Source organism: Verticillium dahliae, genomic scaffold (assembly GCF_000150675.1).
Source record: "Verticillium dahliae VdLs.17 supercont1.39 genomic scaffold, whole genome shotgun sequence".
NCBI lineage: Eukaryota > Fungi > Ascomycota > Sordariomycetes > Glomerellales > Plectosphaerellaceae > Verticillium > Verticillium dahliae.
Genome location: NW_009276959.1, coordinates 76,079 through 99,586, shown reverse-complemented (window position 1 = coordinate 99,586; position 23,508 = coordinate 76,079). Strand labels below are relative to the sequence as shown.

The 23,508-nt window shown below is 51.9% G+C and overlaps 7 protein-coding genes across 7 annotated transcripts; 4 read left to right on the top strand and 3 right to left on the bottom strand.

The window, feature by feature from the left end:
- Positions 1 to 6,078: 6,078 nt before the first annotated feature.
- Positions 6,079 to 8,815, top strand: VDAG_10449 (argininosuccinate synthase). Its single transcript, XM_009659711.1, has 23 exons — positions 6,079 to 6,244; positions 6,296 to 6,308; positions 6,391 to 6,432; positions 6,484 to 6,494; positions 6,579 to 6,634; positions 6,689 to 6,711; positions 6,780 to 6,814; positions 6,866 to 6,926; positions 6,977 to 7,020; positions 7,072 to 7,122; positions 7,194 to 7,215; positions 7,287 to 7,320; positions 7,394 to 7,474; positions 7,523 to 7,576; positions 7,628 to 7,665; positions 7,696 to 7,914; positions 7,967 to 8,012; positions 8,064 to 8,118; positions 8,169 to 8,275; positions 8,327 to 8,352; positions 8,406 to 8,537; positions 8,589 to 8,627; positions 8,680 to 8,815. Exons 1-23 carry the CDS (start codon positions 6,213 to 6,215, stop codon positions 8,716 to 8,718), a joined length of 1,260 nt encoding a protein of 419 aa, XP_009658006.1. The 5' UTR covers positions 6,079 to 6,212; the 3' UTR covers positions 8,719 to 8,815.
- A 1,074-nt stretch (positions 8,816 to 9,889) lies between these two features.
- VDAG_10448 (DUF408 domain-containing protein) lies at positions 9,890 to 10,756 on the top strand (the record flags this gene model as incomplete). The annotated part of the gene is made up of 1 exon (XM_009659710.1): positions 9,890 to 10,756. One exon carries the CDS (start codon positions 9,890 to 9,892, stop codon positions 10,754 to 10,756), a length of 867 nt encoding a protein of 288 aa, XP_009658005.1.
- Positions 10,757 to 11,038: 282 nt separating this feature from the next.
- VDAG_10447 (40S ribosomal protein S17) lies at positions 11,039 to 11,791 on the bottom strand. The gene is made up of 3 exons (XM_009659709.1): positions 11,597 to 11,791; positions 11,328 to 11,528; positions 11,039 to 11,269 (listed from the first exon to the last, which is right to left on the bottom strand). Exons 1-3 carry the CDS (start codon positions 11,741 to 11,743, stop codon positions 11,171 to 11,173), a joined length of 447 nt encoding a protein of 148 aa, XP_009658004.1. The 5' UTR covers positions 11,744 to 11,791; the 3' UTR covers positions 11,039 to 11,170.
- A 514-nt stretch (positions 11,792 to 12,305) lies between these two features.
- VDAG_10446 (uncharacterized protein) lies at positions 12,306 to 13,736 on the bottom strand (the record flags this gene model as incomplete). The annotated part of the gene is made up of 1 exon (XM_009659708.1): positions 12,306 to 13,736. The coding sequence occupies one exon, from the start codon at positions 13,734 to 13,736 to the stop codon at positions 12,306 to 12,308; it is 1,431 nt and encodes a 476-aa protein (XP_009658003.1).
- Positions 13,737 to 14,117: 381 nt separating this feature from the next.
- Positions 14,118 to 15,709, top strand: VDAG_10445 (queuine tRNA-ribosyltransferase; the record flags this gene model as incomplete). The annotated part of the gene is made up of 3 exons (XM_009659707.1): positions 14,118 to 14,180; positions 14,277 to 15,416; positions 15,665 to 15,709. 3 exons carry the CDS (start codon positions 14,118 to 14,120, stop codon positions 15,707 to 15,709), a joined length of 1,248 nt encoding a protein of 415 aa, XP_009658002.1.
- Positions 15,710 to 16,208: 499 nt separating this feature from the next.
- VDAG_10444 (glycosyl hydrolase) lies at positions 16,209 to 17,405 on the bottom strand (the record flags this gene model as incomplete). The annotated part of the gene is made up of 1 exon (XM_009659706.1): positions 16,209 to 17,405. One exon carries the CDS (start codon positions 17,403 to 17,405, stop codon positions 16,209 to 16,211), a length of 1,197 nt encoding a protein of 398 aa, XP_009658001.1.
- A 2,940-nt stretch (positions 17,406 to 20,345) lies between these two features.
- On the top strand, positions 20,346 to 22,378 carry VDAG_10443 (rhamnogalacturonan lyase; the record flags this gene model as incomplete). The annotated part of the gene is made up of 2 exons (XM_009659705.1): positions 20,346 to 22,114; positions 22,183 to 22,378. The coding sequence occupies 2 exons, from the start codon at positions 20,346 to 20,348 to the stop codon at positions 22,376 to 22,378; spliced, it is 1,965 nt and encodes a 654-aa protein (XP_009658000.1).
- Between the last annotated feature and the right edge of the window lie 1,130 nt (positions 22,379 to 23,508).

Here is a 23,508-nt window from a genome sequence, read left to right as displayed (position 1 = left end):
TTCAACAAGATCTACGGATTGAACCCTCGACAGATGGATACTCTCGACGAGTATCTCAAGGAGAACCTCAGAAAAGGATACATCCGACCATCGACATCCCCAGCAGGATACCCGATTCTCTTTGTGCCAAAGAAGAATGGCAAGGAAAGACTATGCGTCGACTACAGACAGTTGAACGACATTACCATCAAGAACTGCTACCCATTGCCTCTGATATCAGAACTCAGGGACGCATTAGCAGGAGCCAATTGGTTCACAGCGCTCGATCTCAAAGGAGCATATAACCTCATCCGCATCAAGGATGGAGAGGAATGGAAAACGGCATTCCGAACACGACGAGGACACTACGAGTACTTGGTCATGCCATTCGGATTGACCAACGCTCCCGCAACCTTCCAAAACATGATCAACGATGTACTGCGAGAATTCCTGGACGTCTTCGTGGTGGTATATCTCGATGACATTCTGATCTTCTCGAAGACAATGGAAGAACACAAGGGACACGTCCACCAGGTCCTCACACGACTACACCAGCACGAGCTGTTAGTAGAACCAGAAAAAGCCAAGTTCCACACACAGGAAGTAGATTTCCTAGGGTATACGATCACCCCAGGAGAAATCAGGATGGAAAAATCCAAAGTGGCAGCCATCAGGGAATGGCCTACACCAAAGAACGTCAAGGACGTCAGAGCATTCCTCGGTTTCGTCAACTTCTACCGACGATTCCTAAAAGGATACAGCAAGACTGCCAATCCTTTGACGAGCCTCACGGTCAAGGAAATAGAGTTCGCATGGAACGAACCCCAAGAAAAGGCATTTCGCCAAATTATCGATGCCGTCCTCAGCGAACCAGTCCTCCGAATGATAGACCCCGAAAAACCCATGGAAGTCGAGACAGATGCCTCCGACTTCGCCATTGGAGGACAGTTAGGACAAAGGGACGACCAAGGACGCCTGCACCCAGTAGCGTTCTTCTCGAAGAAGCTACACGGACCAGAGCTCAATTATCAGATACACGACAAAGAACTCATGGCAATCATCGAAGCCTTCAAAGAATGGAGAACGTATCTCTCCGGAGCACGACACGAAGTCAAGGTCTACACCGACCACAAAAATCTTGCACACTTCACAACGAACAAAGACCTCAACAAACGCCAAATAAGATGGGCAGAATTCCTTTCGGAATTCAACTTCACCATCATCTATCGCAAAGGATCTGAGAATGGCAGGGCAGACATTCTGAGCAGACGCTCAGATCATGAACAAAACACGCCCCCCAACATTAACGCCATCCTGGCGAAAGACAAAGAAGGGAATCTCATCCCTTATCACCGAACGCTGGCAGTCACCACTCGCGTGACACCCGCCAGACCACCTACGGAAGCATTGGAACTAATTCGACAAGTCCACGAAGCCAAGGCCCACGGGCACCAAGGAGTAGCGAAGACCTTCGCTCGACTTAAGAAACACCATAACTTCAAAGGAACCAGACAGGACGTCACAACAGTCATTCGCAACTGCGACCTCTGCAAAAGAGCAAGGCAGAAAGGCACAGGCCTTACGGAGAACTCAAGGCTTTGCAGTACCAGCAGCAGCCTGGGAGTCAGTCTCACTGGACTTCATCACCAGCCTGCCACCATCGAAGGAACCCTTAACTGGGACCTCTTACGACAACATCCTAGTAGTCGTAGACCGACTCACTAAGTACTCATATTTTCTCCCGTTATAAACCCACAGGAACGGCAGAAGACCTTCGCCTATGTCTTCCTCAGAAACATTGTAGGACAGCACGGACTCCCAAAAGAACTGGTGTCAGATAGAGACAAGCTCTTCCACCAGTAACTTCTGGAAGTCACTCATCGCTCAACTTGGAGCCAAACATAAACTATCCACCGGCTTTTCACCCCGCAGACAGACGGACAAACGGAAAGAACGAACCCAGACTTTGGAGCAGTACCTCCGGTGTTATATCAACTACCAACAGGATGACTGGGTCACATTACTACCCATCGCACAGTTTGCATACAACAGCTCACCAAGCGAGTCCACAAAGGAGTCACCCTTCTATGCCAACTATGGGTACAACCCAACAGCCTACGCGGAACGCCGCGAAGCACCAGACACGCCAAAAGCAACCAACATTGCGGCCAGCATCCGCAAGATCCAGGACCAGATCAAGCTCGACCTCGAGCTCGTACGTACCAGAATGACCACGTACGCCAACAAAACAAGGATGAAGGGACCATCCTTACAGGAGGGAGGTAGCGTCTACCTTATCCGCCGAAACATCAAAACCAAACGACCAAACGACAAATTGGACTTCAAGAAACTAGGACCTTTTAAAATTCTCAAGAAACTCTCGGATACCAACTACCACCTCTCATTGCCAGAGAACATGAAGATTCACCCCGTTTTTCACATAGCACTTTTGGAACCAGCACCACCGAACGCACCACTCGCAACCAGCGTGGAAGTAGAAGACACAAACGAATACGAAGTCGAAAGAATCATCGACTACAGAAAAACGAACAAACAAGACGAATACCTCATCAAATGGAAAAACTATGGGCATGAAGAAAATACATGGGAACCAATCAAGAACCTGAACTGCCCACAGTTGCTGAAGCAGTATCACCAGTCCCAAGGAAATCAAGCGACTCCGGGTCAAAGGAGCCCAAGGCGCTCCAATCAATAACCCCGAAACCCCCAGCCGCTTGCACGGCCACCACGGCCTCAGACTCCTCCCGCTCCGCGGAATCCAACTCGTCCAGAGACTGCAACCCTTGGTTCACCATCTTCACACCCCTCTCATGAAGAGATCGCTTCTGAGTACGAAGGCGCTTCAAACGACTGAGAGCTTCCGCCACTTGAGACTGCAGCTCCTCCAAACGCGCCTCCTCATCCAGCTCCTTCTTGTCCAGCTTGCCTAGCTCCTGGGTGATGCGAGACACTACTATGGGTTAGCGGACTGAGAAAGCGAGAGAGACACCACTACAGGCACTCACGAGCGTTGACGGGCACCCCCGAACCATCGCAGGAGCGACCGCGACGAACGCATTCGGAGCAGCGACTGACGCCCTCCACCATACGACACTTCCAACCCTTCCGTTGGCAGAAGGAACACGGCATGACGTCGTAGCCACGAAGCTCAATAAAATCAAACTGTTCTTGTCGCTTTCGAGCAGACAGGGACTTTGGTTTTTCGACACGACTCGACATTTCGTTAGTATCATGAAGGAAGAACAAGTTGAGGGACATAATTACCTGGGGTGCGGCGCTTACAAGTAAGGGTCGCTGGGACATCGACCTGGAGGAGGAGAATCATGTAACGCCCCAGCCCGGTCGTCACCAGGACACCAGGCAGGACACCCCGCAGGCGATCGGACGCGCCGCACGGACCCACAGGATCACTCACGTGACCGTGACCAGATCACGATTCTCAAAGTGATCCGGTCACTAACCACACCGTGACCCAAGCAACAGGATCACGACAAGAAAGGTGAGCCATCCAACATGGACTCACCAACCCAACACGACAAGGACAGAATGACAGGTATATAAGGACGGGCATTCGGTACTTGTAGATACATTCTTTCTCACGACAGTGATCAATCTAAGTCTTACCTTGTATCCATTGTAACGAGTGCGCAACGCCTTACGACACCACATCGTCTCAGAGTCACAACCTAAGCTTCTGCAAACAGCAACCCTAACCCTCTGACAGTGTTCCCCCTTCGGAAGCTGCCAGGTCGTAACAATATCGTATTATAATTAATAAAGAAGGGAAGTATAGACTAACGATACTCACGAGAAGACGATATTAAAATACTATCGTATTAACGACCTCGCTTTATATATTCCATAATAATTAAAGGTTAAACGATAGGCTATAGGTAGCCCCGTATTAGGATAACTAGGAATAATAATAAGATAAGGACTATTAAGGAATTAATTATATAATAGGATTACTAAATATAGCGATCCTTAGATAATAGATTATTAATATATTAGGATTATAATAATCTATAATCTAATATAATAGGATTATAATATAATAATAAACTATTTAATATAAGCTTATTACCTTATAATAAGGATAGGATAGATAGGTATATAAGGACGGATATTCTAGACTTATAGATATATTCTTTTTTACGATAATAATTAATCTAAATCTTACTTTATATTTATTATAACGAGTATATAACGCCTTACGATACTATATCGTCTCAGAATTATAACCTAAGCTTCTATAAATAGCAACCCTAACCCTCTAATAGTATTCCCCCTTCGGAAGCTACTAGGTCGTAATAGAATTATAGGAGTTATAAGGGTTAGAGTCTTATAACTACTCTAGTAGCTTAAATAAAAGCTAAACTATAATAATATATATATTATAAAATAGAGAAAAGTCGTGGCTATAGAATAATATAATTTTTACAATATTCTATAGAGCCGTTCTATAGTAATAAGTATTTAAGTTCTCTTATACCCTATTAGCTATAGCTTAAATCTAACTCTACTTCCCCTATAGGTCTAGAGGTAATCTAAGCGCCTTATCTATATATAACTACTAAGGGTTAATCTATTATATATAGAGGGTACCCCTTAGACCTATTTTTTTAAGTTTTTAGATCTTAATAATAATCTAATTATATTTATATTTATAAATCCCTTTTATATAGTAATTCCTATCTAATTTATATATTCTTAATTATTATAAATAAATACCTCCTAAGATATACCTTATTCTTATTAGGATTAATTTAAGTACTTTTCTTAATTAATTATAACCTTATTCTTAATTACCCCTCTACCTATTTACCTTCGATCTAAACGAAAAATATACTATTTTATAGCTCTTATTAAAGGCTATAAGAATCTTTAATCTATTTCTCGACTTAACGTCTCCTTCTAGAGATATAACCACTTTTATCTCTCCTTTCTTCTTATCTATTATTATCTCTTAATTCTATAATTAAGCTATACCTTTAGTCGTTGCCTAATACCTCCTATATCGATTACGATATATACTATTACCTCCTATATTAACTATAATATATATTAATAGCTACGATTTTTCTCTATTTTAAAATATATATATTATTATAGTTTAGCTTTTATTTAAGCTATTAGAGTAATTATAAGACTCTAACTCCTTATAATTCCTATATATAGCAATTCCTATCTAATTTACTTATTCTTAATTACTATAAATAGATACCTTCTAAGATATACTTTACTTCTATTAAGATTAATCTAAGTACTCTTCTTAATTAATTATAACTTTCTTTTTAAATTAAACCCTTTACTTACTTATTTTCAATCTAGATAAAAACTATATTATTTTATAGCTCTTATTAAGGGCTATAAGAATCTTTAATCTATTTCTCGATCCGATATTTCCTTCTCGAGATATAACTACTTTTATCTCTCCCTTCCTCTTATTTATTATTATCTCTTTATCCTATAAATAAGCACTACCCTTAGTCGTTGCCTATACCTCCTACGTCGCCCACGATATATACTAATAAGGATATACTTAGAAGACTATATATAAGGAGAACTAAAGCTCTTACCTTTAGGTAATTAAATAGACGTAAACTAAGTACTATATATATTAGGGAAATGGGTAGTATTATATAGGTTAAGGCCGTAGGCGGCCTTTTGGAATATAGTTACTTGGGAGGATAGGTCTGGGAATGCAATACAATGGGGTTATGCATCAGGGGAGGAGATGCACTATTGAAGGTTCACTGAAATTACCTTTTTCGTATCTGCTACTTAACTAATATACCAACACTTGAACCCCTATACCTTAAGCGCAAATTCTTGCTGATTCCCATTTCTCTAGGCTTCTTATCTTTTTGGCGCCGATAGTGGAGGACGCAGGTATCGCCAGAATTTCGTGGTATCCTTCGCTAGGGTGTGACTGTGTCAGTGACTCACAAGCGTACTGACGGGAAGGTACCTTGAGTGCCCGCAGACCTGCCCAAGGGTCTCTGGTACCTCTTCCACCATGCTGTCCTAAGGGACCCACACCCGATCTCGCAACGCACCCTTACCTTTTATTCCTCCAGCCAACACGGTCTGAATCATTTCTCTCCTCTATCCATTGAATCCCCTCTGCCACCATCAATTGACCCTGCGTCTTCACTCAGATCCTTCCTCTGACGACATATTACTACCCGAAGCACCAAAGCATCATCACCATGGCTGGCTCTAAGGGAAAGGTCTGCCTTGCGTAGGTTACCCCGCCCCCGCATCCAAAGTTCAATGTACTGACTTGCGATAGCTACTCTGGCGGTGTACGTTCTCGAACCACGATCTCGAATCAATTTCGACGGTCAATTCCAACTCCATGGTGCTTCCCATACTAATCCAGTGTAGCTCGACACGTCGACCATTCTTGCCTGGCTCATTGAGCAGGATGTAAGTACGACGGGTTCAAAATTGTCGGGAGCGAGCTGACCGCTGTCTTAGTACTCCGTCGTGTAAGCAGCCTTCTATTACATGGGCAGCTTGGAGCTGCGCAATACACCATAGAAGAAGATGAAGCGGCTGTTAACATCTTCTAGCTGCTTCCTTGCCAATGTCGGTCAGGAGGAGGACTGGGATGCCGTCGAGAAGAAGGGTTAGTTCTCCCGATGAGGCCGAAGCAGATAACGCATGCTGACGATAATTGCAGCTCTCCAGATTGGTGCTGAGAAGGTACGCTGCTTTCGGCACACGACAAGACTCCCCCAACCACATCGAGCGCAGAATCCTGACGAATGTAGATGATCATCGAGGACATCACACAAAACTTTGTTGAGTATGTTGGCATGCACACATGATATTCGATATCTTTTACTGATCAGCGCAGCGAGTTCTGCTGGAAGGCTATCGCCTGCAATGCCATCTACGAGGACCAATATCTCCTCGGCGTACGTTCGATCGATTCTCTGCGGATACATAGAGACTGACATATGTCCAGACAAGCTTGGCTCGTCCCGCCATCGCGCGTGCGATGATGAAGGCGTAATTAATCTCCGACTGTACTTCATTCCGGTTGGTACTGACTTATGGTAGTGCCGCGCGAGAGGGATGCGATTACGTCTCTCACGGTTGCACCGGAAAGGGGTAAGTTATTACTTGGCTCCACACTTGGAGAGGGTCTGTACAGGAGGGCATTTGGCTAATGAACCCAATAGTAACGACCAGGTTCGCTTCGAGGTACGAGCAGGCGGCCCAGACTTGCCATGACTTCGCAAACGACTACGACGCATACTGATGCCTTTGTCTAGCTGGCTTACTACACGATCAACCCCGCGATCAAGGGTATAGTCCGGATCCTGTCTAACCCTTGCACACAAAAATATCGATCTAAGTCTAATCAAACACCTGTGTTTAGTCATTGCTCCTTGGCGCGATCCTACCTTCTTCAACCGCTTCCAGGGCCGCAACGATCTTCTTGATTACGCTGCCGAGAAGGGTAAGTTCGCCTGGCAGCCTCTTGCTGGGTTCCGCTAAGACGATTTAGGCATCCCCGTCACCTCCACCAAGGCCAAGCCCTACTCTATGGATGACAACCTTGGTAAGCAAGCTCTTCGTCCGGATGACACTACTGCCGCTAACTTGCTCGCAGCTCACTGCTCTTATGAGGTAGGGAATGAGTGGGACATAGTCACAATTATCAGTGCTGACTAGACTCAGGCGGGCATGCTCGAGGACCCCAATGTTACTCCCCCCGAAGACATGTGGACCAGGACCGACTCCCCCCTGAAGGCACCCGATACACCCCTCGACATCAGCATTCACTTCGACAAGGGTCTTCCTGTTAAGGTCGTCACCCCCGAGAAGACTGTCACCGGCTCGCTCGAGATCTTCAAGCTCCTTAACGATCTGGGCAAGCAGCACGGTATTGGTCGCATTGTCAGTATTCCATGGCTCAGAGTACTAGATCCTAAGCTAATATCATACGAAGGACATCGTTGAGAACCGCTACATCGGCCTCAAGAGCCGTGGATGCTGTATGTAGATCCCTATCTTCTGCGGATACGACAGGCTCTGACAGATCCCAGACGACTCACCCGCGATGACTTTGCTTCGCCTGTCGCACATTAGCATCGAAGGATTGTGAGTTTTCTCTAGCACAGGTCGACGGTTCCACAGCTGACACTAGGGAGGGTGCTTGATGGACGTGTCCGTTCCCTTCGCGACAACCTTAGCAAGCAGTGGTCGGAGCTTCTGTACAACGGCTTGTACTTCAGCCCTGAGAGGGCGTTCCTTCAGCGTAAGTGATGTCACTTCCATGTTCAGGAAAACAAACTAACGGCGGGGAAAGCTTCTCTCGACTTCGCCCAGGAGCGTGTAAGTTGTGGTAATGGATGCCATAAATTGGCGACCTCTAACTCGAAAAACAGGTCAACGGCGAGGTCCGTCTTCGTCTTTACAAGGGCAACGCATATGTTCTTGGCCGTACTTCCCAGGAGAAGCTCTACTCCGAGGAGGACGCGTCCATGGACTCGCTCACTACCTTTGATCCTTCCGAGACGGTATATGCTCTCTGCGCCATGTTTCTTTGCAAATACTAACACCATTGACAGTCTGGTTTCATCACGATTGCTGCCATTCGCCTCAAGAAGGTGGGAAAGCTCGAATCCGTGTGTCCCGGAACATGTGCTAACATTCTGATAGTATGGTCTTCAGGTGGCCGAGGCTGGTCTCGAGCTCTAGAAAGGGAAACCCCTCAAAATTCACAGGCAGGATAGGCGTTGCATACAAAAGTCAAGTAGATGGGAATGTTAAGCTTATAAAAACAAGACTTCCATAATCTTGATATGTGAATCACTTCTGTACCGCCCTGTGCTGGCCATGCTTGTTCATTGTAGTTGGCCAGGAGCAACACATCAGCACCCAGAATGGCATGGATCTAAACCGACTGTGGACCTTGCCGCGATCCTTCCAAGCCACTGGATATGACATGGATACGTTTGTATGGAGCTCGTATATATTGAGGGGAGCGTGAGTGGCGGTCTGTTGGCTTGTGGACGTTCAAGAATTAGTAATGCAATCAAGTGCACCGTGCCCTGCACGCAGACAATGGCTTGGCGAGCATGAAATCCCGTGACGATGTAGAAGGAGTCTTCCAGGTCAAACTGTGAACAACACCTCAACGTGGAAGCCACGAACATCGCAGACATATGTCAAATGAGACATGGATACTAGCAGCGCACAGGGTATAGCGTCATCTTGTGGCTGGCACGCCTTATGGAGACACGCCTGTTCTCTGCAATGCAAAATCCGCCTGATTACCAGAATTGGGCCGGTTCGTAGTGCAAGTCACATTATCCCTTTGACGCCGAAATTTGGCCTCAGTACATACGTTGATCACCGCCTGCTTTAAGAGCTTTAAGGTGGATCTCAGTAGGTACAAGCTCTGTACGCAGTTGAGAGCGAATATGCCTATAGTATATAGGTACGGTACAGGCATCTAGATGTACTGCCCGCTATATCCTTTAATTCAATTGGTGAGCTTTATTTTCTGCCACTCAGCTGTCGATCATACAAAGTACTAAGGCCAAATTTCGGCGTCAAAGGGATTAAAGAGCTTGTTGAGCAGTACATTAAAACGCGGGGAGGTTCATCCCTACAAATGCATATTCACTCAGTTGAGAGATATTCAAGCTCTCCAAATATGAAGTTGACCAAACCTCGAGGCTCCACATTGTCATGGTTGATTCGACAAGCTTCTACGTCAGGGCTCTGGGTCCTTCAATGGCAAAATCCGACGAGACGCCTACCAGCGCCAAGCCCCAAACCCTCTGTAGACACCAACCGTAATGACGAAGAAGTCTTCCGGCAGCGTAGCGAAGGAAGTCCTCTGACCTGAAAACGACACCGCGCAATGGACACCGACATTAAGCCCTTGAAGGGCATTCTCAAGCAAGCGCTCCACGGCCCCGACGGCCCCGCCGAAGCAACATTTCGAAAAAAAGACCCCAAGGAGCTGGCCCTCCAACACGCGCGCATCCTGCAGCAGCGCAAGGACCTCGAGGCGCAGATCCTCGACAGCCTCATCCTCCTCTCCGAATACCCCGCGACCCAGGGTCGCCACCCGGCCTCCGACCCCGCGCCGTCCGACGTCGCGGGCTTCAAGACGCACGTGCGACTGTTCCAGCCCGGTGATTTCGAAGACCTGATCGAAGAGCGCAATGCCAACAAGCTGTGCGGGTACACGCTGTGCGCGAAGCCAAAGCCCCAACCCTCGCGGGGCGGGCCATGGAAGCTCATGAACGTGGGGTCCAAGGACTTTGGCATCGTGGACAGGAAAGAGATGGAAAGGTGGTGCTCGCAAGACTGCAAGAGGAGGGCTCTGTACGTCAAGGTTCAGTTGAGCGAAACAGCGGCGTGGGAGCGAGCGGGCATCCCTGATATCGAGATTGAACTCATGGGAGAAGCTCAGTTCACAACAAAGGATCCCGTCTCGCAGGCTACTGAGGCGGTCGGACACCTAACGTTGAACGACAGGAAACCAACGGAGGACATGGCCGCGCTGGCTCTCGAGCGTGGGGACAACGGCACGGCGACGGCTCCAGGGACGGTCACTCTCACAATTCGTGAAAAAGAGGTCGCGCCACCCGTTGAGCCCGATTCGGACGAAGAAGACAGCGAACACGAGAGAACCGCGCACATGTTGATAGAGGGTCACAAGCCGGGCAGGGGTAAGGCAAAAGCCCACGAGGAAGCCATTGAGGACGCGCAAGATGCGTAGCAAAGTCGCACGCCATGTTCCTTACGGCGGGCAGGGCAACGGATAAATCATCCCACAGATAGCTTGCGTCACGAAAATGATACCCCATAAGTCACACTTCAGACACACACGCGGCTGGGCGTGACGACACGCCCAAATGAGGTCTGACAGATCCCATAACCTCATGTGAGGACCGGGCTGTCTACTCGTAACGCCCGACGTCGACATCACGGCATATGGGGAAGCAAATGGCAATCAAGCGTCATCTGTGGGCGAGCCCAGCAGAATCAGCGACACCTTGGTGGGGGATGAACTTCTCTTTGAGTTCTAGTATGCCCGTGTTACCGTCCGCGAGACGCTGTCGGCAATATTCCGAATGCCTGATCCCAGTTGGTATCGTCCACCAGTTTTTCCATCCATCGTAACAAACAACGCTTAATCGCGGCGAGGGGGGCGGTCGCCGAAGCGGCGGCCACCACGCTCGGGGGCCTGGGCCTGGGAGACGGGGATGACGTTGACGGGGATGGCGTCGAACTGCATGTCTGGTTAGCCGAAGACGCACTCGCGCATGTAGTGACGAGTAGAGACGTACGCCGAGGTGCTTGAGGAGGTCCTTGGTCTCGACGTCGACGTCGAGCTGACCGCTCTCGGAGTTCTGGGTGAAGTCGAGAGCAGAGACCTCGGGGACGTATTGATCCTTGCGCTCACGCTCCTCCTCCTGGAGCTTGAAGGAGATACCGCGGACAGGGCCACGCTGAATACGCTTCATCAAGTGCGTAGTGTAGCCGGCAATCTGTTGTTCAAAAACTGTCAATCCCGGTACTTCGCGCAATCTAGTTCTTTTGAGGGGCGCTTTCTGACCTTGTTGCGGAGGCGCTTGGAGGCGATGATGGCGATCTCATCGCAGATGCGCTTGTTGGTCTCGAAGTCCAGGGTGAGCTTGGGATAGTACCGCTCAATGATGACCTTGGCGGACTTCTTGACGGTCTTGGTGCGAACGCGACCCATTTTGGCGGCTGAGGATCAAAGGACGGGGGTGGTTGTGCGGTGGTTGTCGTGCGGTCGTGATGAGGCCGTGAAATTCGTCAGAGTCGGTTGCAGAAAAGTATAGTGGGAGAAAGGACTTGTGTGGTAAAATCAAAAAGTGGGCCTAGGGTTCTCGTTTGCTGTGTTGCTTGGGCAGTGGGGGGATGCTTCAAGCCTGACACGTGACTACAGATCCCAAACAGCCCGCCGTACTGCATCGGGTTGGTATTTTCGGCAACTTGTAGTGCACCGCACTCACAGACCTGACCCGCGCCGACTAAAGGCAATGTCTCTCGAGACGCCGTAGCCCTGGCAGTCCTCACTGTTCACTTTTACCAGAGCAATACACGTCACAATTTGACTTGTAAGATCTCTAAGTTTAGCTCCGGAATATTGGGCTACATGGCGCGTGACTTGTTGGACATCTTACATTGCTATACATAGGGGTTCTATCTCGTAGTACACGTCCGGGATGGTAATCCAAAACCCCAGACGGATGCGCATGCACATTGACGTTTCAATTGCCTGGAGCCATCAGGTGCATTCATTTGTCCAGGCCGTAGCTCTGAGAGCTACCGGTCTGAACCTTTCCTGGCTTGGGTTGCCTTCTGATCAGAGGAGATCCATCTCGTCTTCCCAATGGAGAGCTGCGATATCCACCCAAGCGCTGGGAGTGAGTTCGTGGTTCAGACTCTAGAGCATGAGCATTGGGATTCTTGTTGTTGTAGATCTCAGCCTTGCCGATCAACTCCTTCTTGATCATCTGCGCCTCCTCGCTGGCCTCGTCGACCTTGAGAACGAGCTTGCCAGCGGAGTTGATGTTCGCCGACACGGGCTCCACGTAGCACTTAGAGCCGCCCATGATCTCGGGGTCAAATGTGGCGATACCAGAAACACGAGCCTTCCCGCCACGGTAGCTTCGGTAGTTGAAAGCCGAGTCGCCCTGCGGCGTGTCCGTGATGAAGCCTGCGACACCCAGCTTGGCGGGCTTGGACATCTGCCTCGGAATCATGATCCGGGCCAAAACAGGCGAAGGGTTCGCCTGCGGTCCGTACAGCGGATGGTTTTCGGCATGAGCATTCGTTCGAATGTACGACAGACCGCCGGACGGGTGAGTGATCGGAGGGCCGCGTTCGGCGTAGGGGTTGGGCGATTTGGACTCGATCCGAGTGCCAGCGGACATGTTGGCAATGGCGCTCGGGGGGTTGAGCGGGGCAAGGTCAAGGAACTCGCTGATCAGGGCAAAGAGAGTGACACGGTCAGATCGCAGCTTGCGGATGTATTCCGTCAGCTGATCCTCGGTGACGTCTTTGGCGACCACAGGCGCTGGAGCCTCGATGGCCTTGTCGAGAGCCGCCTGCTGCCGTGCGGCAGTCAGATCGGAAGCCAAGCGCGTTCGGAGGAACGCTTGGAACTCCTGACGCCTGTTACGGACGGTCTTTTGCACATAGTTTTCGAATTGTCCTTCAGTCAAGCCGGCCAGCCATGGCCCCTCGAATTTCCACCTCTTGTCGGATCCAGTTCCTCCGACGGCAGTAACGTCGTGGTCGTCCTCGAAAACCGAGGTAGTGCCAAGGGATACGGCACGATAGCGATTCGGCAGGGTCGGCACGGTAAGAGGCAGATTGAGCTCCTGAAACTTCTGCAGCGTAATGGAGTGCTGGGATGAGGAGGAGTAGTCGGTGATCTTCTCGATCGAGTCAAGGTGCTTTACGTGAATGGATGGCGTGGACGACTTGGTGGTCTTCTTGAGAGGCAAATTACGCTTCAATCCCCAGTCGCCTTGGCTCCTCGAGCTCTCGGGTGTCGTGATGGATTGATGCGTCGGGTATGGCGATGTGCCTGTCGGCCTGCGAAGGGAGATCTCATATCCCGCATCCTCGCTTGCAGCACTTGGTCCAGGAATTGGTTTCGGAACGGAGAATAGACGCGACGACCGGAGCAAAGCCCCTCCGGGCGAGAGTCTAGCAGACATGGCCCTAGTCGGCGCCGATGGTGATGCTGGCTCGAGGCTGCGAAGTTGTCTGAAGACAGAGCTAGAGTTGGCGTTTGGGCGTGGAGGGAAATTTCCAATGGAGTGATGCGGAAACTACCAGCTAGCAGACTGGCGCGCTAACATTGGCCAGTTCCGCCATGCCATCTCCACTTTACTCCCCCTTGCCAATAAACCGACCACGGGCCTCTCAAATGTGCGACCCATGCGTACCGTACCTGCCTCGACCTTTTCTCACCTAAAAGTCAAGAGCTATGCCTTGATACCTAACATACCTTACCTTAGGTAGGCAGGGAGAGTAGAAGTTGCCTTCACTTCACAACAAGCCCAGGACTCTTGACTTCCATGTGGGCCACAAGAAGAATGGCTTCCATCAACGTGAGCTCTTCAGCGGCCCTCACGTTTGAGCTGATCGCACGCTGTTCGGTATGAAATAATTCCTCCTCGACGCTGGCACTGTTTTCTGGATACCCACCAACCAACCACCTCGCCGTGTGAGACGTTGCTAACAGCTCAGACCAGACAACAAGAGCTCGCGCATCAAACTTGACACTCCCTCATGGACCAGTACAGCTTCCCATGTTCATGCCTGTTGCGACACAGGCATCACTCAAAGGACTTACCCCTGAGCAGCTCGAGGAGACAGGGTGTCGCCTGTGCCTGAACAACACCTATCATCTGGGCCTCAAGCCTGGGCAAGATGTCCTTGCTGCTGTCGGCGGTGCGCACAAGCTACAGGGATGGAACCACAACATTCTTACCGACAGCGGTGGCTTTCAAATGGTTAGTCTCCTTCAGCTGGCGAACGTCACCGAGGAGGGTGTGCGCTTTCTCAGCCCACACGATGGGTCACCCATGCTTCTCACGCCCGAACACTCAATCTCGTTGCAAAACACCATCGGAAGCGACATCATCATGCAGCTAGACGACGTCCTCGTTACAACGTCCCCAGACAAGGAGCGTATGCGCGAGGCCATGGAACGCAGCGTGAGATGGCTCGACCGCTGCATTGCAGCTCACCAGAACCCGACAACCCAGAACCTGTTCTGCATCATTCAGGGCGGTCTGGACCTCGAGATGCGAAGGGAGTGCTGCAGGCAGATGCTTGCGCGGGACACCCCAGGCATCGCCATCGGCGGACTCAGTGGCGGCGAGGCCAAGGCCGACTACTGCCGTGTCGTCCGGACGTGCGCCGAGATGCTACCCGACCTCAAGCCACGGTACGTCATGGGCATCGGCTATCCAGAAGACCTCGTCGTCAGCGTTGCGCTCGGCGCTGACATGTTCGACTGTGTATGGCCCACCCGCACTGCTCGTTTCGGCAATGCCATCACTAAACATGGCGTTCTCAACATTCGGAATCTGAAGTATGCGACCGATTTCGGGCCCATAGAGGAGGGTTGCGGTTGTATCTGCTGCAGAGAAGGGGGTCTCGGTATCACAAGGGCATTCATCAACCACAACACTGCCAAGGAAACGGTCGCCGCCCACCTGCTGACCATCCATAACGTTTGGTATCAGCTGGAACTCATGCGGAACGTGAGACAGGCTATCATTGAAGATCGATATCCCGATTTCGTACGGCAATTCTTTGGCAACTTGTACGATAGCGACAAGACCAAGTTCCCTGAATGGGCTGTGGAGGCGCTCCGTGGCGTCGGTGTAGATTTAATAGACGGTTAATCAAACTTCATGAATTCCGCCGCCTTGTTACCTCTTACTGTTCTGAACACACAAGTATGGCTTAAGTGTTCTCGCCGCCGCTCCTGGCGACCTCATCCCCCATGAAATACGACCCAAGCTCAGGATGAGTTCTCGTTCCACGACAGGCCAAAAACGTGGCAGTGTTGAATGGACATGCACACTTGCTGCTGACGCTACAACGCATATGAAATGTGGGTGCATTGCAGGCGGAAGAAAGTGCCAGGACCTCGAGCGGCTGCAATGTTGTGTAAAGCGTGCGGAGCAGTGTCACTGCGCGCGCAAGCTATCTTGGTCTGGAAATGACGAATATTGTTTCACGTCCAAGGGGTGTTCAGCCTCATCGTGCAACAGAGTGTGCCTGTTTCCAGACCTGGACAAAGAACGATTGTTTCCGCCTGTGCGCGTGTTGCGGATCTTCATCCGAACTACACGCTCCGCGTGTGCCACCATGGCGTCAGCTTGCGGCTACAGCGTGGCTACGGCAATCGAGCCACGGAAAGCCACACCAGATCGCCGGAGGATAGACAGCTTGAGTGCAGCGCCTGACAAGATGCGAATTCGCTCAAAAGTGATCGTCAATATTGTTATCATTATTCATCAAGTAGCCCATCCAGTGAACCCAGCCCGTTGTTCTTTTTGCCGCCCGCACTCCAACCCATACCATCCAGCCATGTGTGTACCCTGTATCTACCCAACCAACGCCATATACTGTGTCCTATTATGTATTACGCCCGCCGCCCAAGCACTTCGTCATACGACAGCCATGGCCCCAACAAGGGTGTCGAGTGCCGAGCTGTGCGTACCACCGGACACGCGTTGTATAGGTCCGGCCCAGTTGACTCCCATCTTGTTCGCCTCGTCCCTGTTCTGGGCCCAGTTGCTGTCCGCGTTGTTGAGGATGAATTTGCGATACGCGGCGTCGGGGGCGGCTTTATGCAGGTAGTGCAGATTTCGCACAAAGATGCCCTTGAACTGCTCGCCGTCGGCGCCGCAGTTGGGTTCGCACGTATCATGGAGGATCCCCTTGTCGTCGGAGAGCTCCTTGATGGCGGCCTTGGCGATGATGGCAGCGTCTGAGAGAAGGTTGGCGTCGCCAGTGGCCTTGTTGAGCTCGACCAGACCGCCAAGAATGACGCCTTGGTTGTAGGACCAGGTGTTCTGGCCATTGTTCCGGCACGACCCGTCCAGTCCGTCGTTGATGGTCCCCCTCTCGTTGATCATACCGCTGGCCTTGAACCAGACCCACTGGGCTGCGGCAATATCCAGATAGGCCTGGCGATTCGGCATACGGTTAGCCAGGGACGCGGCGACACTCAGATAAAGTTCGTTCGAGATGGCATTGACGTATTTTCGCTCCTTGTTCCAGTAGATGCCGCCATTACAGTTTGTGTTGCCGCCGGTCTTCATGTCGTCAAAAATGTTGGCGGCCATGTCCAAGTATCCTTGGTCGCGCGTGACATCAAAAGCTCGAATAAGGGCCAGTGCCCACCATCCCTCGTCGTCATAAAACTCGTTGATGAACCCAGGAAACTGGCGAGCGATGAGTTTGGTGGCCACTTCTGTGGCAGCGTCCTCCATACCGACCATGGAGATGGTGTAGGATGATGTAACGAGGCCAGTGTCGTCGATGAGTTTCAAGGAAGTGATGGCTTCCTTTTGGGCTTGTTCGAACGTGTTCCTCATGATGCCCCCAATGTTGAGCGCGTTCGCAGCAACGACATCGATGCTTGCAAAATCAGCCAAGGTTGTGAAAATGTTGGCGCTGTTCCACCACTTCCTGTCCCAGATGCCGCTTTGGACATTGTACCATGTGCTCTGGAGAGCATCGATAGCCGCCATAGAGTTGATGGTGTACGTCGTCAGGTTCGCATGCTGCGTATCTGGCCGGCTGGACATTAAAAAGACGGCGCCGGCTCGGGCAGCCAGACCGCCAACCCAGGCAACCATACTGTTCAGGAACTGGAGGGTGTCGTGCAACTTTTGTGGTTCAATATGATTCAAGGACGAATAGATGTGGTTGTAGGTATGTTTTGGAAGCGAGTAGACATTAGCAGCAAGGGAGAGAAGCAACAGAGTCAGAAAGTAGCAAACTCGGCGGGCCGGACGCTGGCTGTGGCGACGCGTGCAGTTATACCATGTCGACACTGGCCGACGAGGGGGTATGGGGAGCTTGATGTTGGCTCCAGACGGAGCTCGAGCATCTTGTGCCAGCGCTCGAGCATGAGCTGAGGTGACGGGGGTCGAAAGAGGGACGAACACCCCCCCGACCTCGGAATGGGAGGCGCTCGTGTTCTTCCCGTCCATCATGTTCATGCTATTGCTCACTGCTCATGCCCAATCCCATGTACATGCGCGGAGGACAGGGCCTCGGACAGATCAGGGCCAAGTATGGAGGGATGATGTGCCGGGTTTTGGGCGGGAGGGCTCCTCACAGGGTTCCTAGCTTGTCCCAGCTTTCTGGGCAGGAGTCAAGCCAAGGAGGCCGAGCTCCATCACGGCAGCGGATGACAGCCAGTTGTGGTCGAGCCAGCGCATGAGGTGGGCTGGTACGGACTTCCGCGTTGCAGGGATATGCATGAGTTGGTCGACAGCGACGGTCTTCTCTTCTCGCTGCTATGGCTCAGAATGTGTGACTGATGTTACCCCAAAGTGACTGGCATCCCAAAAGGAGAATCACACACCACAGCCAGGCGCGGTTGTGGGTTATAGATTGGGGCCGCGGATAGTGGTGGTTGGCTGGAATGGCGGCAGGGAAAATCGAGAGGGCGGTTGACTGGTTCTGGCCTTGTTTCAGGGCGAGATTGGAAGTCATGCTTTGCGCCGTCTCAGCCCCTGAAGCGCTCGAGGTGTACAGGCAGAAAAAGAGCCCCAGCTGGCGGCTGCGCGATCAAGTCGCCCAATGCAGACAAGACAGGATAGCCAAGGGTGGAGACCAAGGCTATATTTTCCCATTAGTATGTCGCAGATGTCCGTGAAGGGAGGGAGATCCATCCATCTGCTGTGCTCTGGTGTGTGCTCTGGTGTGTGCTCTGTTTTGCTGTGCGGTGCTGTGCTGTGATGCAAGCACTCCATTGTGATCGGAGGGATCCACCAGAGGCCTTGCTGAGTAAGAAGGGGAGGGAGCTGCCAAGGCTGCCTTCACGCTTAGTCAGAACTCTGATAAGTAGAATCAATCTCTGTATAGAAGCTTATTCCCTTTACTGCTTCGCTATTTCCATCTTTCCCACTGATAGAATCACTCAACCGCATAGCCGCCTGTCTTGGCTACCAAGTTACCCATTTCCCTGTCTCTCTAATACATGTGCTCCCTTGAGGAGAGAGCCTCGAACATCCGTGTGTCTGGACGGCAACCAGGACTCGTCCTACGGTTCATACTCCCCGACCACTCGGACCAGCAGAGCCTTTCTCTACTCGACCTTGATCGAGGCACCAGCCATGCGGGATGAGCACTTATCTTTTGCTCCCAACCCTGTCCCCAACTGTGATCTCATTTGAGGAACAAGGGATCCGTCAAACAACGAAACCATCAATGTAACCCAGCATACCGACGACAGGCATGTGTCAAGGAAACATCGACCGAAGTGATCGTCCAGGTACATGCTACGTAATATCGGCTGGGCCCGAGAACAACCAGGCTTGCCTACACGATCAAAGCTCCTCGTTCTGGCCATTGTCAAAGACTCCGATCAGACAGCATTTGCAGATCTGCCCGCCTTCCGTTGTAAACGTCTGGTGCCCGCAGACCTTGCTCGGGACGTAAGATTAGTCCTTCTGACTGGGGCGGTCCAAACGAACCTGGGATGAAGCCTGACTTGGGACGAAACCTAGAACAACAATCGGTGACGATGAACAGCTCGCCTTGTTTGGATCTGGCCCCTCAAGCAAATCGATAGTGGGAGAAATGGGATCCCCGCCTCCCCGCCTCTCCCCGCTTCCCCTCAGTTCCACGGCAACGCTTCCAGGAACCGTTCGTCTGGAATCGCCGCCATGCTCGTCTTTCCACTCATGGTGCGCCCGAGGAAACTGCTGGGTCGGAAGAACGGCCCAGGGACCACGCATGCCAGCTGCTGGATGGCTCCTCTGATCGTCGCCTCCTCGCGCCCTCGTGTCAATGGTGCATGCCGTCCTGCCGATGCACACGTGGTTTTCATGGTGTCGCCTGCTGCCAGGGCCTTCATCTCAGTGCTGCCCGAGTCATGCACTTACCATACGCGGAAATTGTCAACCCCGAGCTCGACAGCATTTGCGCCGATTCGAGAGTGGCCAGCCCTCGCCCGCGTCGGCCAAGATGCCTGCATTGCGCAGATTGTCCGCGATGGCGTCGAGTCTGCTCCTCACTGTCGGCCGCATTTCTGCCGAAGACCGGCAGATTGTCGCCCTCATAGCCCCATTCGGAGTGCAACTACTCTTCAACCGCCGGCATTTGACCCCACGGCTCATCTTAGCGATAGTGACGCTGGGGCGAAGTCGTGCCAATCATTGTCCCTCGTTTTTGTCCAGCCACCCGTTCCGGCATGGTCGTCGATATTGGGGTAGCTTGGCCCTCGGTCGACATGAACCCGTGGCGAGGACTTCACGCTGCCCATGCTAGCCTTCCCCAGGCATCAGGGGGCGTTCATTCCCCGCGTTCCCCATGATCAGCGCAAATTGGACTGTGGGGAGAACACGGGGAGTGCATCACAGGCACACCCTCCGGCTGCTACCGTTCGCTCATTGCCCTTCGCCATAAATACTGCGCGCGCGACGCTGTCGTCTGGCATTGGCTTCTCCTGTTTCTGGTCTACCAACCGCCCGGGACAGTCTTCTCCAGCCACCTACTCGTCCTGATCAGTTCGGCCCCGAACGTACAACGTCGCCATGAAGATGATGCTGTCTCGCCTTGCCGCCATGGCTGGCATGGCCCAGATGGTTGCCGCTGTCCTCCAAACGACAGAGACGTCCAACTCCTACATCATCGCCAACGACCGTCTCAATGCCACGGTCACCAAGACTGGCGGTATCATTGTCGATCTGACGCTCGACGGCCAAGACCTCCTCGGTCCCGCCACCGGCAGCATCGGTCGAGGCCCCTACCTCGACTGTTACTGCACACCCGCGGGTTTCTGGACCCCTGGTCGTGATCGACCTACGCTGGCCCTCTACTCTGGCGAGGATGCCACGGGAACCAAGTACGGCGGCTTCAAGATGTCCGACACCTTCCCCGCCACCGGCCAGGTCCTCGAGCAATACATTTTCCTGCGCGAGGGGGAGACCGGTCTTCACATGTTCAGCCGCGTCGCCTACCACAACGAGACGACGCCCTTCCTGCGCAACCTGCAGGAGCTTCGCACCCTGTTCCGTCCCAACACGGAGATGTGGACTCATCTTCTCACGAACCCTGAACAATACGGCCCCCTGCCCAGCAAGGACGGTGTCGCCAAGCAGGTTGTCGTTCAGGACGCTACCTGGGACCTCAGCGCGACTCCCAACGACCCTTACGTCAAGGAGTTCTCCGAATACTTCACCAAGTACACCTTCCAGTCCACCTGGGAGAACCACAAGGCCCACGGCATGTTCGCCGATGGCAGCAAGACCGCTGACGGCTCTACCTTTGGTGCCTGGATGGTCATGAACACCAGGGACACCCTGTTCGGCGGCCCTCTCTTCTCCGACCTCACCGTGGACGGTATTGTCTACAACTACATCTCCTCCAACCACCACGGCAACCAAACCCCCAACATCACCTCTGGCTTCGACCGCACCTTTGGCCCTTACTACTACCACTTCAACAAGGGACCTGCCGGCACCGACATCAAGGAGCTGCACGCCGATGCCGCCCAGTACGCCGATCCCGAGTGGAACTCTGAGTTCTACGACGCCATCGCCCCCCTCGTCCCCAACTATGTGACTACCAAGGGCCGCACGACTTGGAAGCTGCACGTTGATCTTCCCAAGGGCGCCAAGAAGCCCATCGCTGTCCTCTCTCAGAACGGCGTGTACTTCCAGGATAACGTTTTCGACACCAAGGCCTACCAGTACTGGACTGAGGTTAGCGAGTCGGGTGATGCCACCATTCCCATGGTCAAGGCCGGAACCTACCGTCTCACCATTTACGCCGAGGGCATCTTCGGTCAGTACATCAAGGACGATGTCAAGATCGAGGTCGGTGGCCGCATCCGAACCACCCACGCACGCTGGCGCGAGGAGAACGCCGGTACTGAGATCTTCCGCATTGGTACCCCTGACAGGAGCTCTGGCGAGTACCGCCACGGCTTCGAGAAGGACCTGTCCAAGCCGAGGCAGCCTGCTGAGCACCTCATCTACTGGGCCGCTTACGACTTCCCCTCCGAGTTCCCTGATGGTGTCAGGTACAAGGTTGGCGAGAGCGACCCCGCCAAGGACCTCAACTACGTCCACTGGAGCGTTTTCGGAGGCCGTGGCAACTCGGTTCGCAAGGACATGTACCTGGGAGACGGCAACGTCAACAACTGGACCATTGTCTTCGATCTCGAGGAGGCGCAGGTCAGGCGCAAGAGGGAGGCCACCTTCACCGTGCAGCTCGCCGGCGCCAAGACCGCTGCGGGTAACACTGATGTCTTCAACGCCAGCGAGCCTCACGCCAACCTGGCTTACACGGTCAACGTGAACGGCCAGGACCTGAAGCCCTGGGTCATCCCGTAAGTTCACCATGCCTTCCTCATTGGGGTCTTCACAATTGGCTAACATTGCCCAGTTACCACCACAGCAGCTCTTGCGCTGTCCGCTCTGCCGTCGTCTGCTACCAGGTCGGCAACAAGTTCAGCTTCCACCCCAGCATGCTCAAGGCTGGCGAGAACGAGATCGTCCTCAGCTTGCCCTACGGTGCCACCAACTACGAGCCCGCTCTCCTGACGCAGGCTCTCTACGTGCAGTACGACGCGCTGCGCCTGGAGATTCGGTAAATCTGCTATTTATGCAGAAGCCGTTTTGTATACACTTGACGCTTGCACATATTCACGAACATGACGATTTGCGGAATGTAATTAAAATATACAATAATGTACATGATGACATAAAATGAATGTCCCCTGTTGTGTGTTTGTTCACGCGAGGTGCAAACACTGTGAGCATGCTTAAACGATGCAAATGCCATTCGGGGCTGGAAGATTGAGACGACTCAAAGACATCGGAGTAGGTCGCCGCGAAAAATAAAACTGACCCTTCCTCGTCAGGTTTCTGAATGGGCCCTTATTCATCACCAGCAGGGATTACCGAACGGACGCAATCTCAACCGCATAAGAGAATAGATTACCCCAAAATAGACCTCATGGCTATGACGCTGCCATGCAAGTGGTGGGCCAGCTGAGAAGATATTTATGAGCAAATACTCACCATTAGGAATATTCAAGTTGATAAAGGTATTTCACGTGAGATTTCATCTTGCTCGTGCACAGGTGAATCGACGATATCTCTCTGTCGATTGGTGGGCGGAGATGTAGGAAAGCCAAAGACGCACGGCGTGAACCGTAGAAGTGTATAGAGTGTAGAGCATGAGTGAAGGGGAAAGACCACCAGGTCTATCGCGTTTTTTGCGCTGGTGAATCAGGAAAGTTGGCTGTGCTTGTTGGGCTGCATGCATCTCGAGGTGCCTCTCATGAACACAGGCGCCGGAAAATTGTCCGCAACGGGAGAGCGACCAGCCAAGATAAATATAGTCACAATGCCTTACACTCTTCTCGTGATAATTTTCATGTTTGGCAGGAATGGTGCGTGCCATGGGCTTGTTTACCCGGCGGCCGACGACAACGCGTTCTTCTGTGCTGTGTGCTGTACGTCTTCAAGACCAGGCGTAACGAAAACAAACCTTTCACCGAGAGCAGAATCTTGGTGACCACTCTCCTACAGCTTCCAGGGTTTACTCTGACCCTTGACATTTGGAACCCCGGTTGTTTGGAACATGAAGGCTGAAGAAAATGGTGAACCTTCATGGCAGGAAGACCCTTGAATCTCGACAACGAAGTGAAATGCAACAGGCGCTCCAGGATAGATCTCCTTCCTCAGGCAGTGCGCAGCATTAGCGTTCACTAGTCAT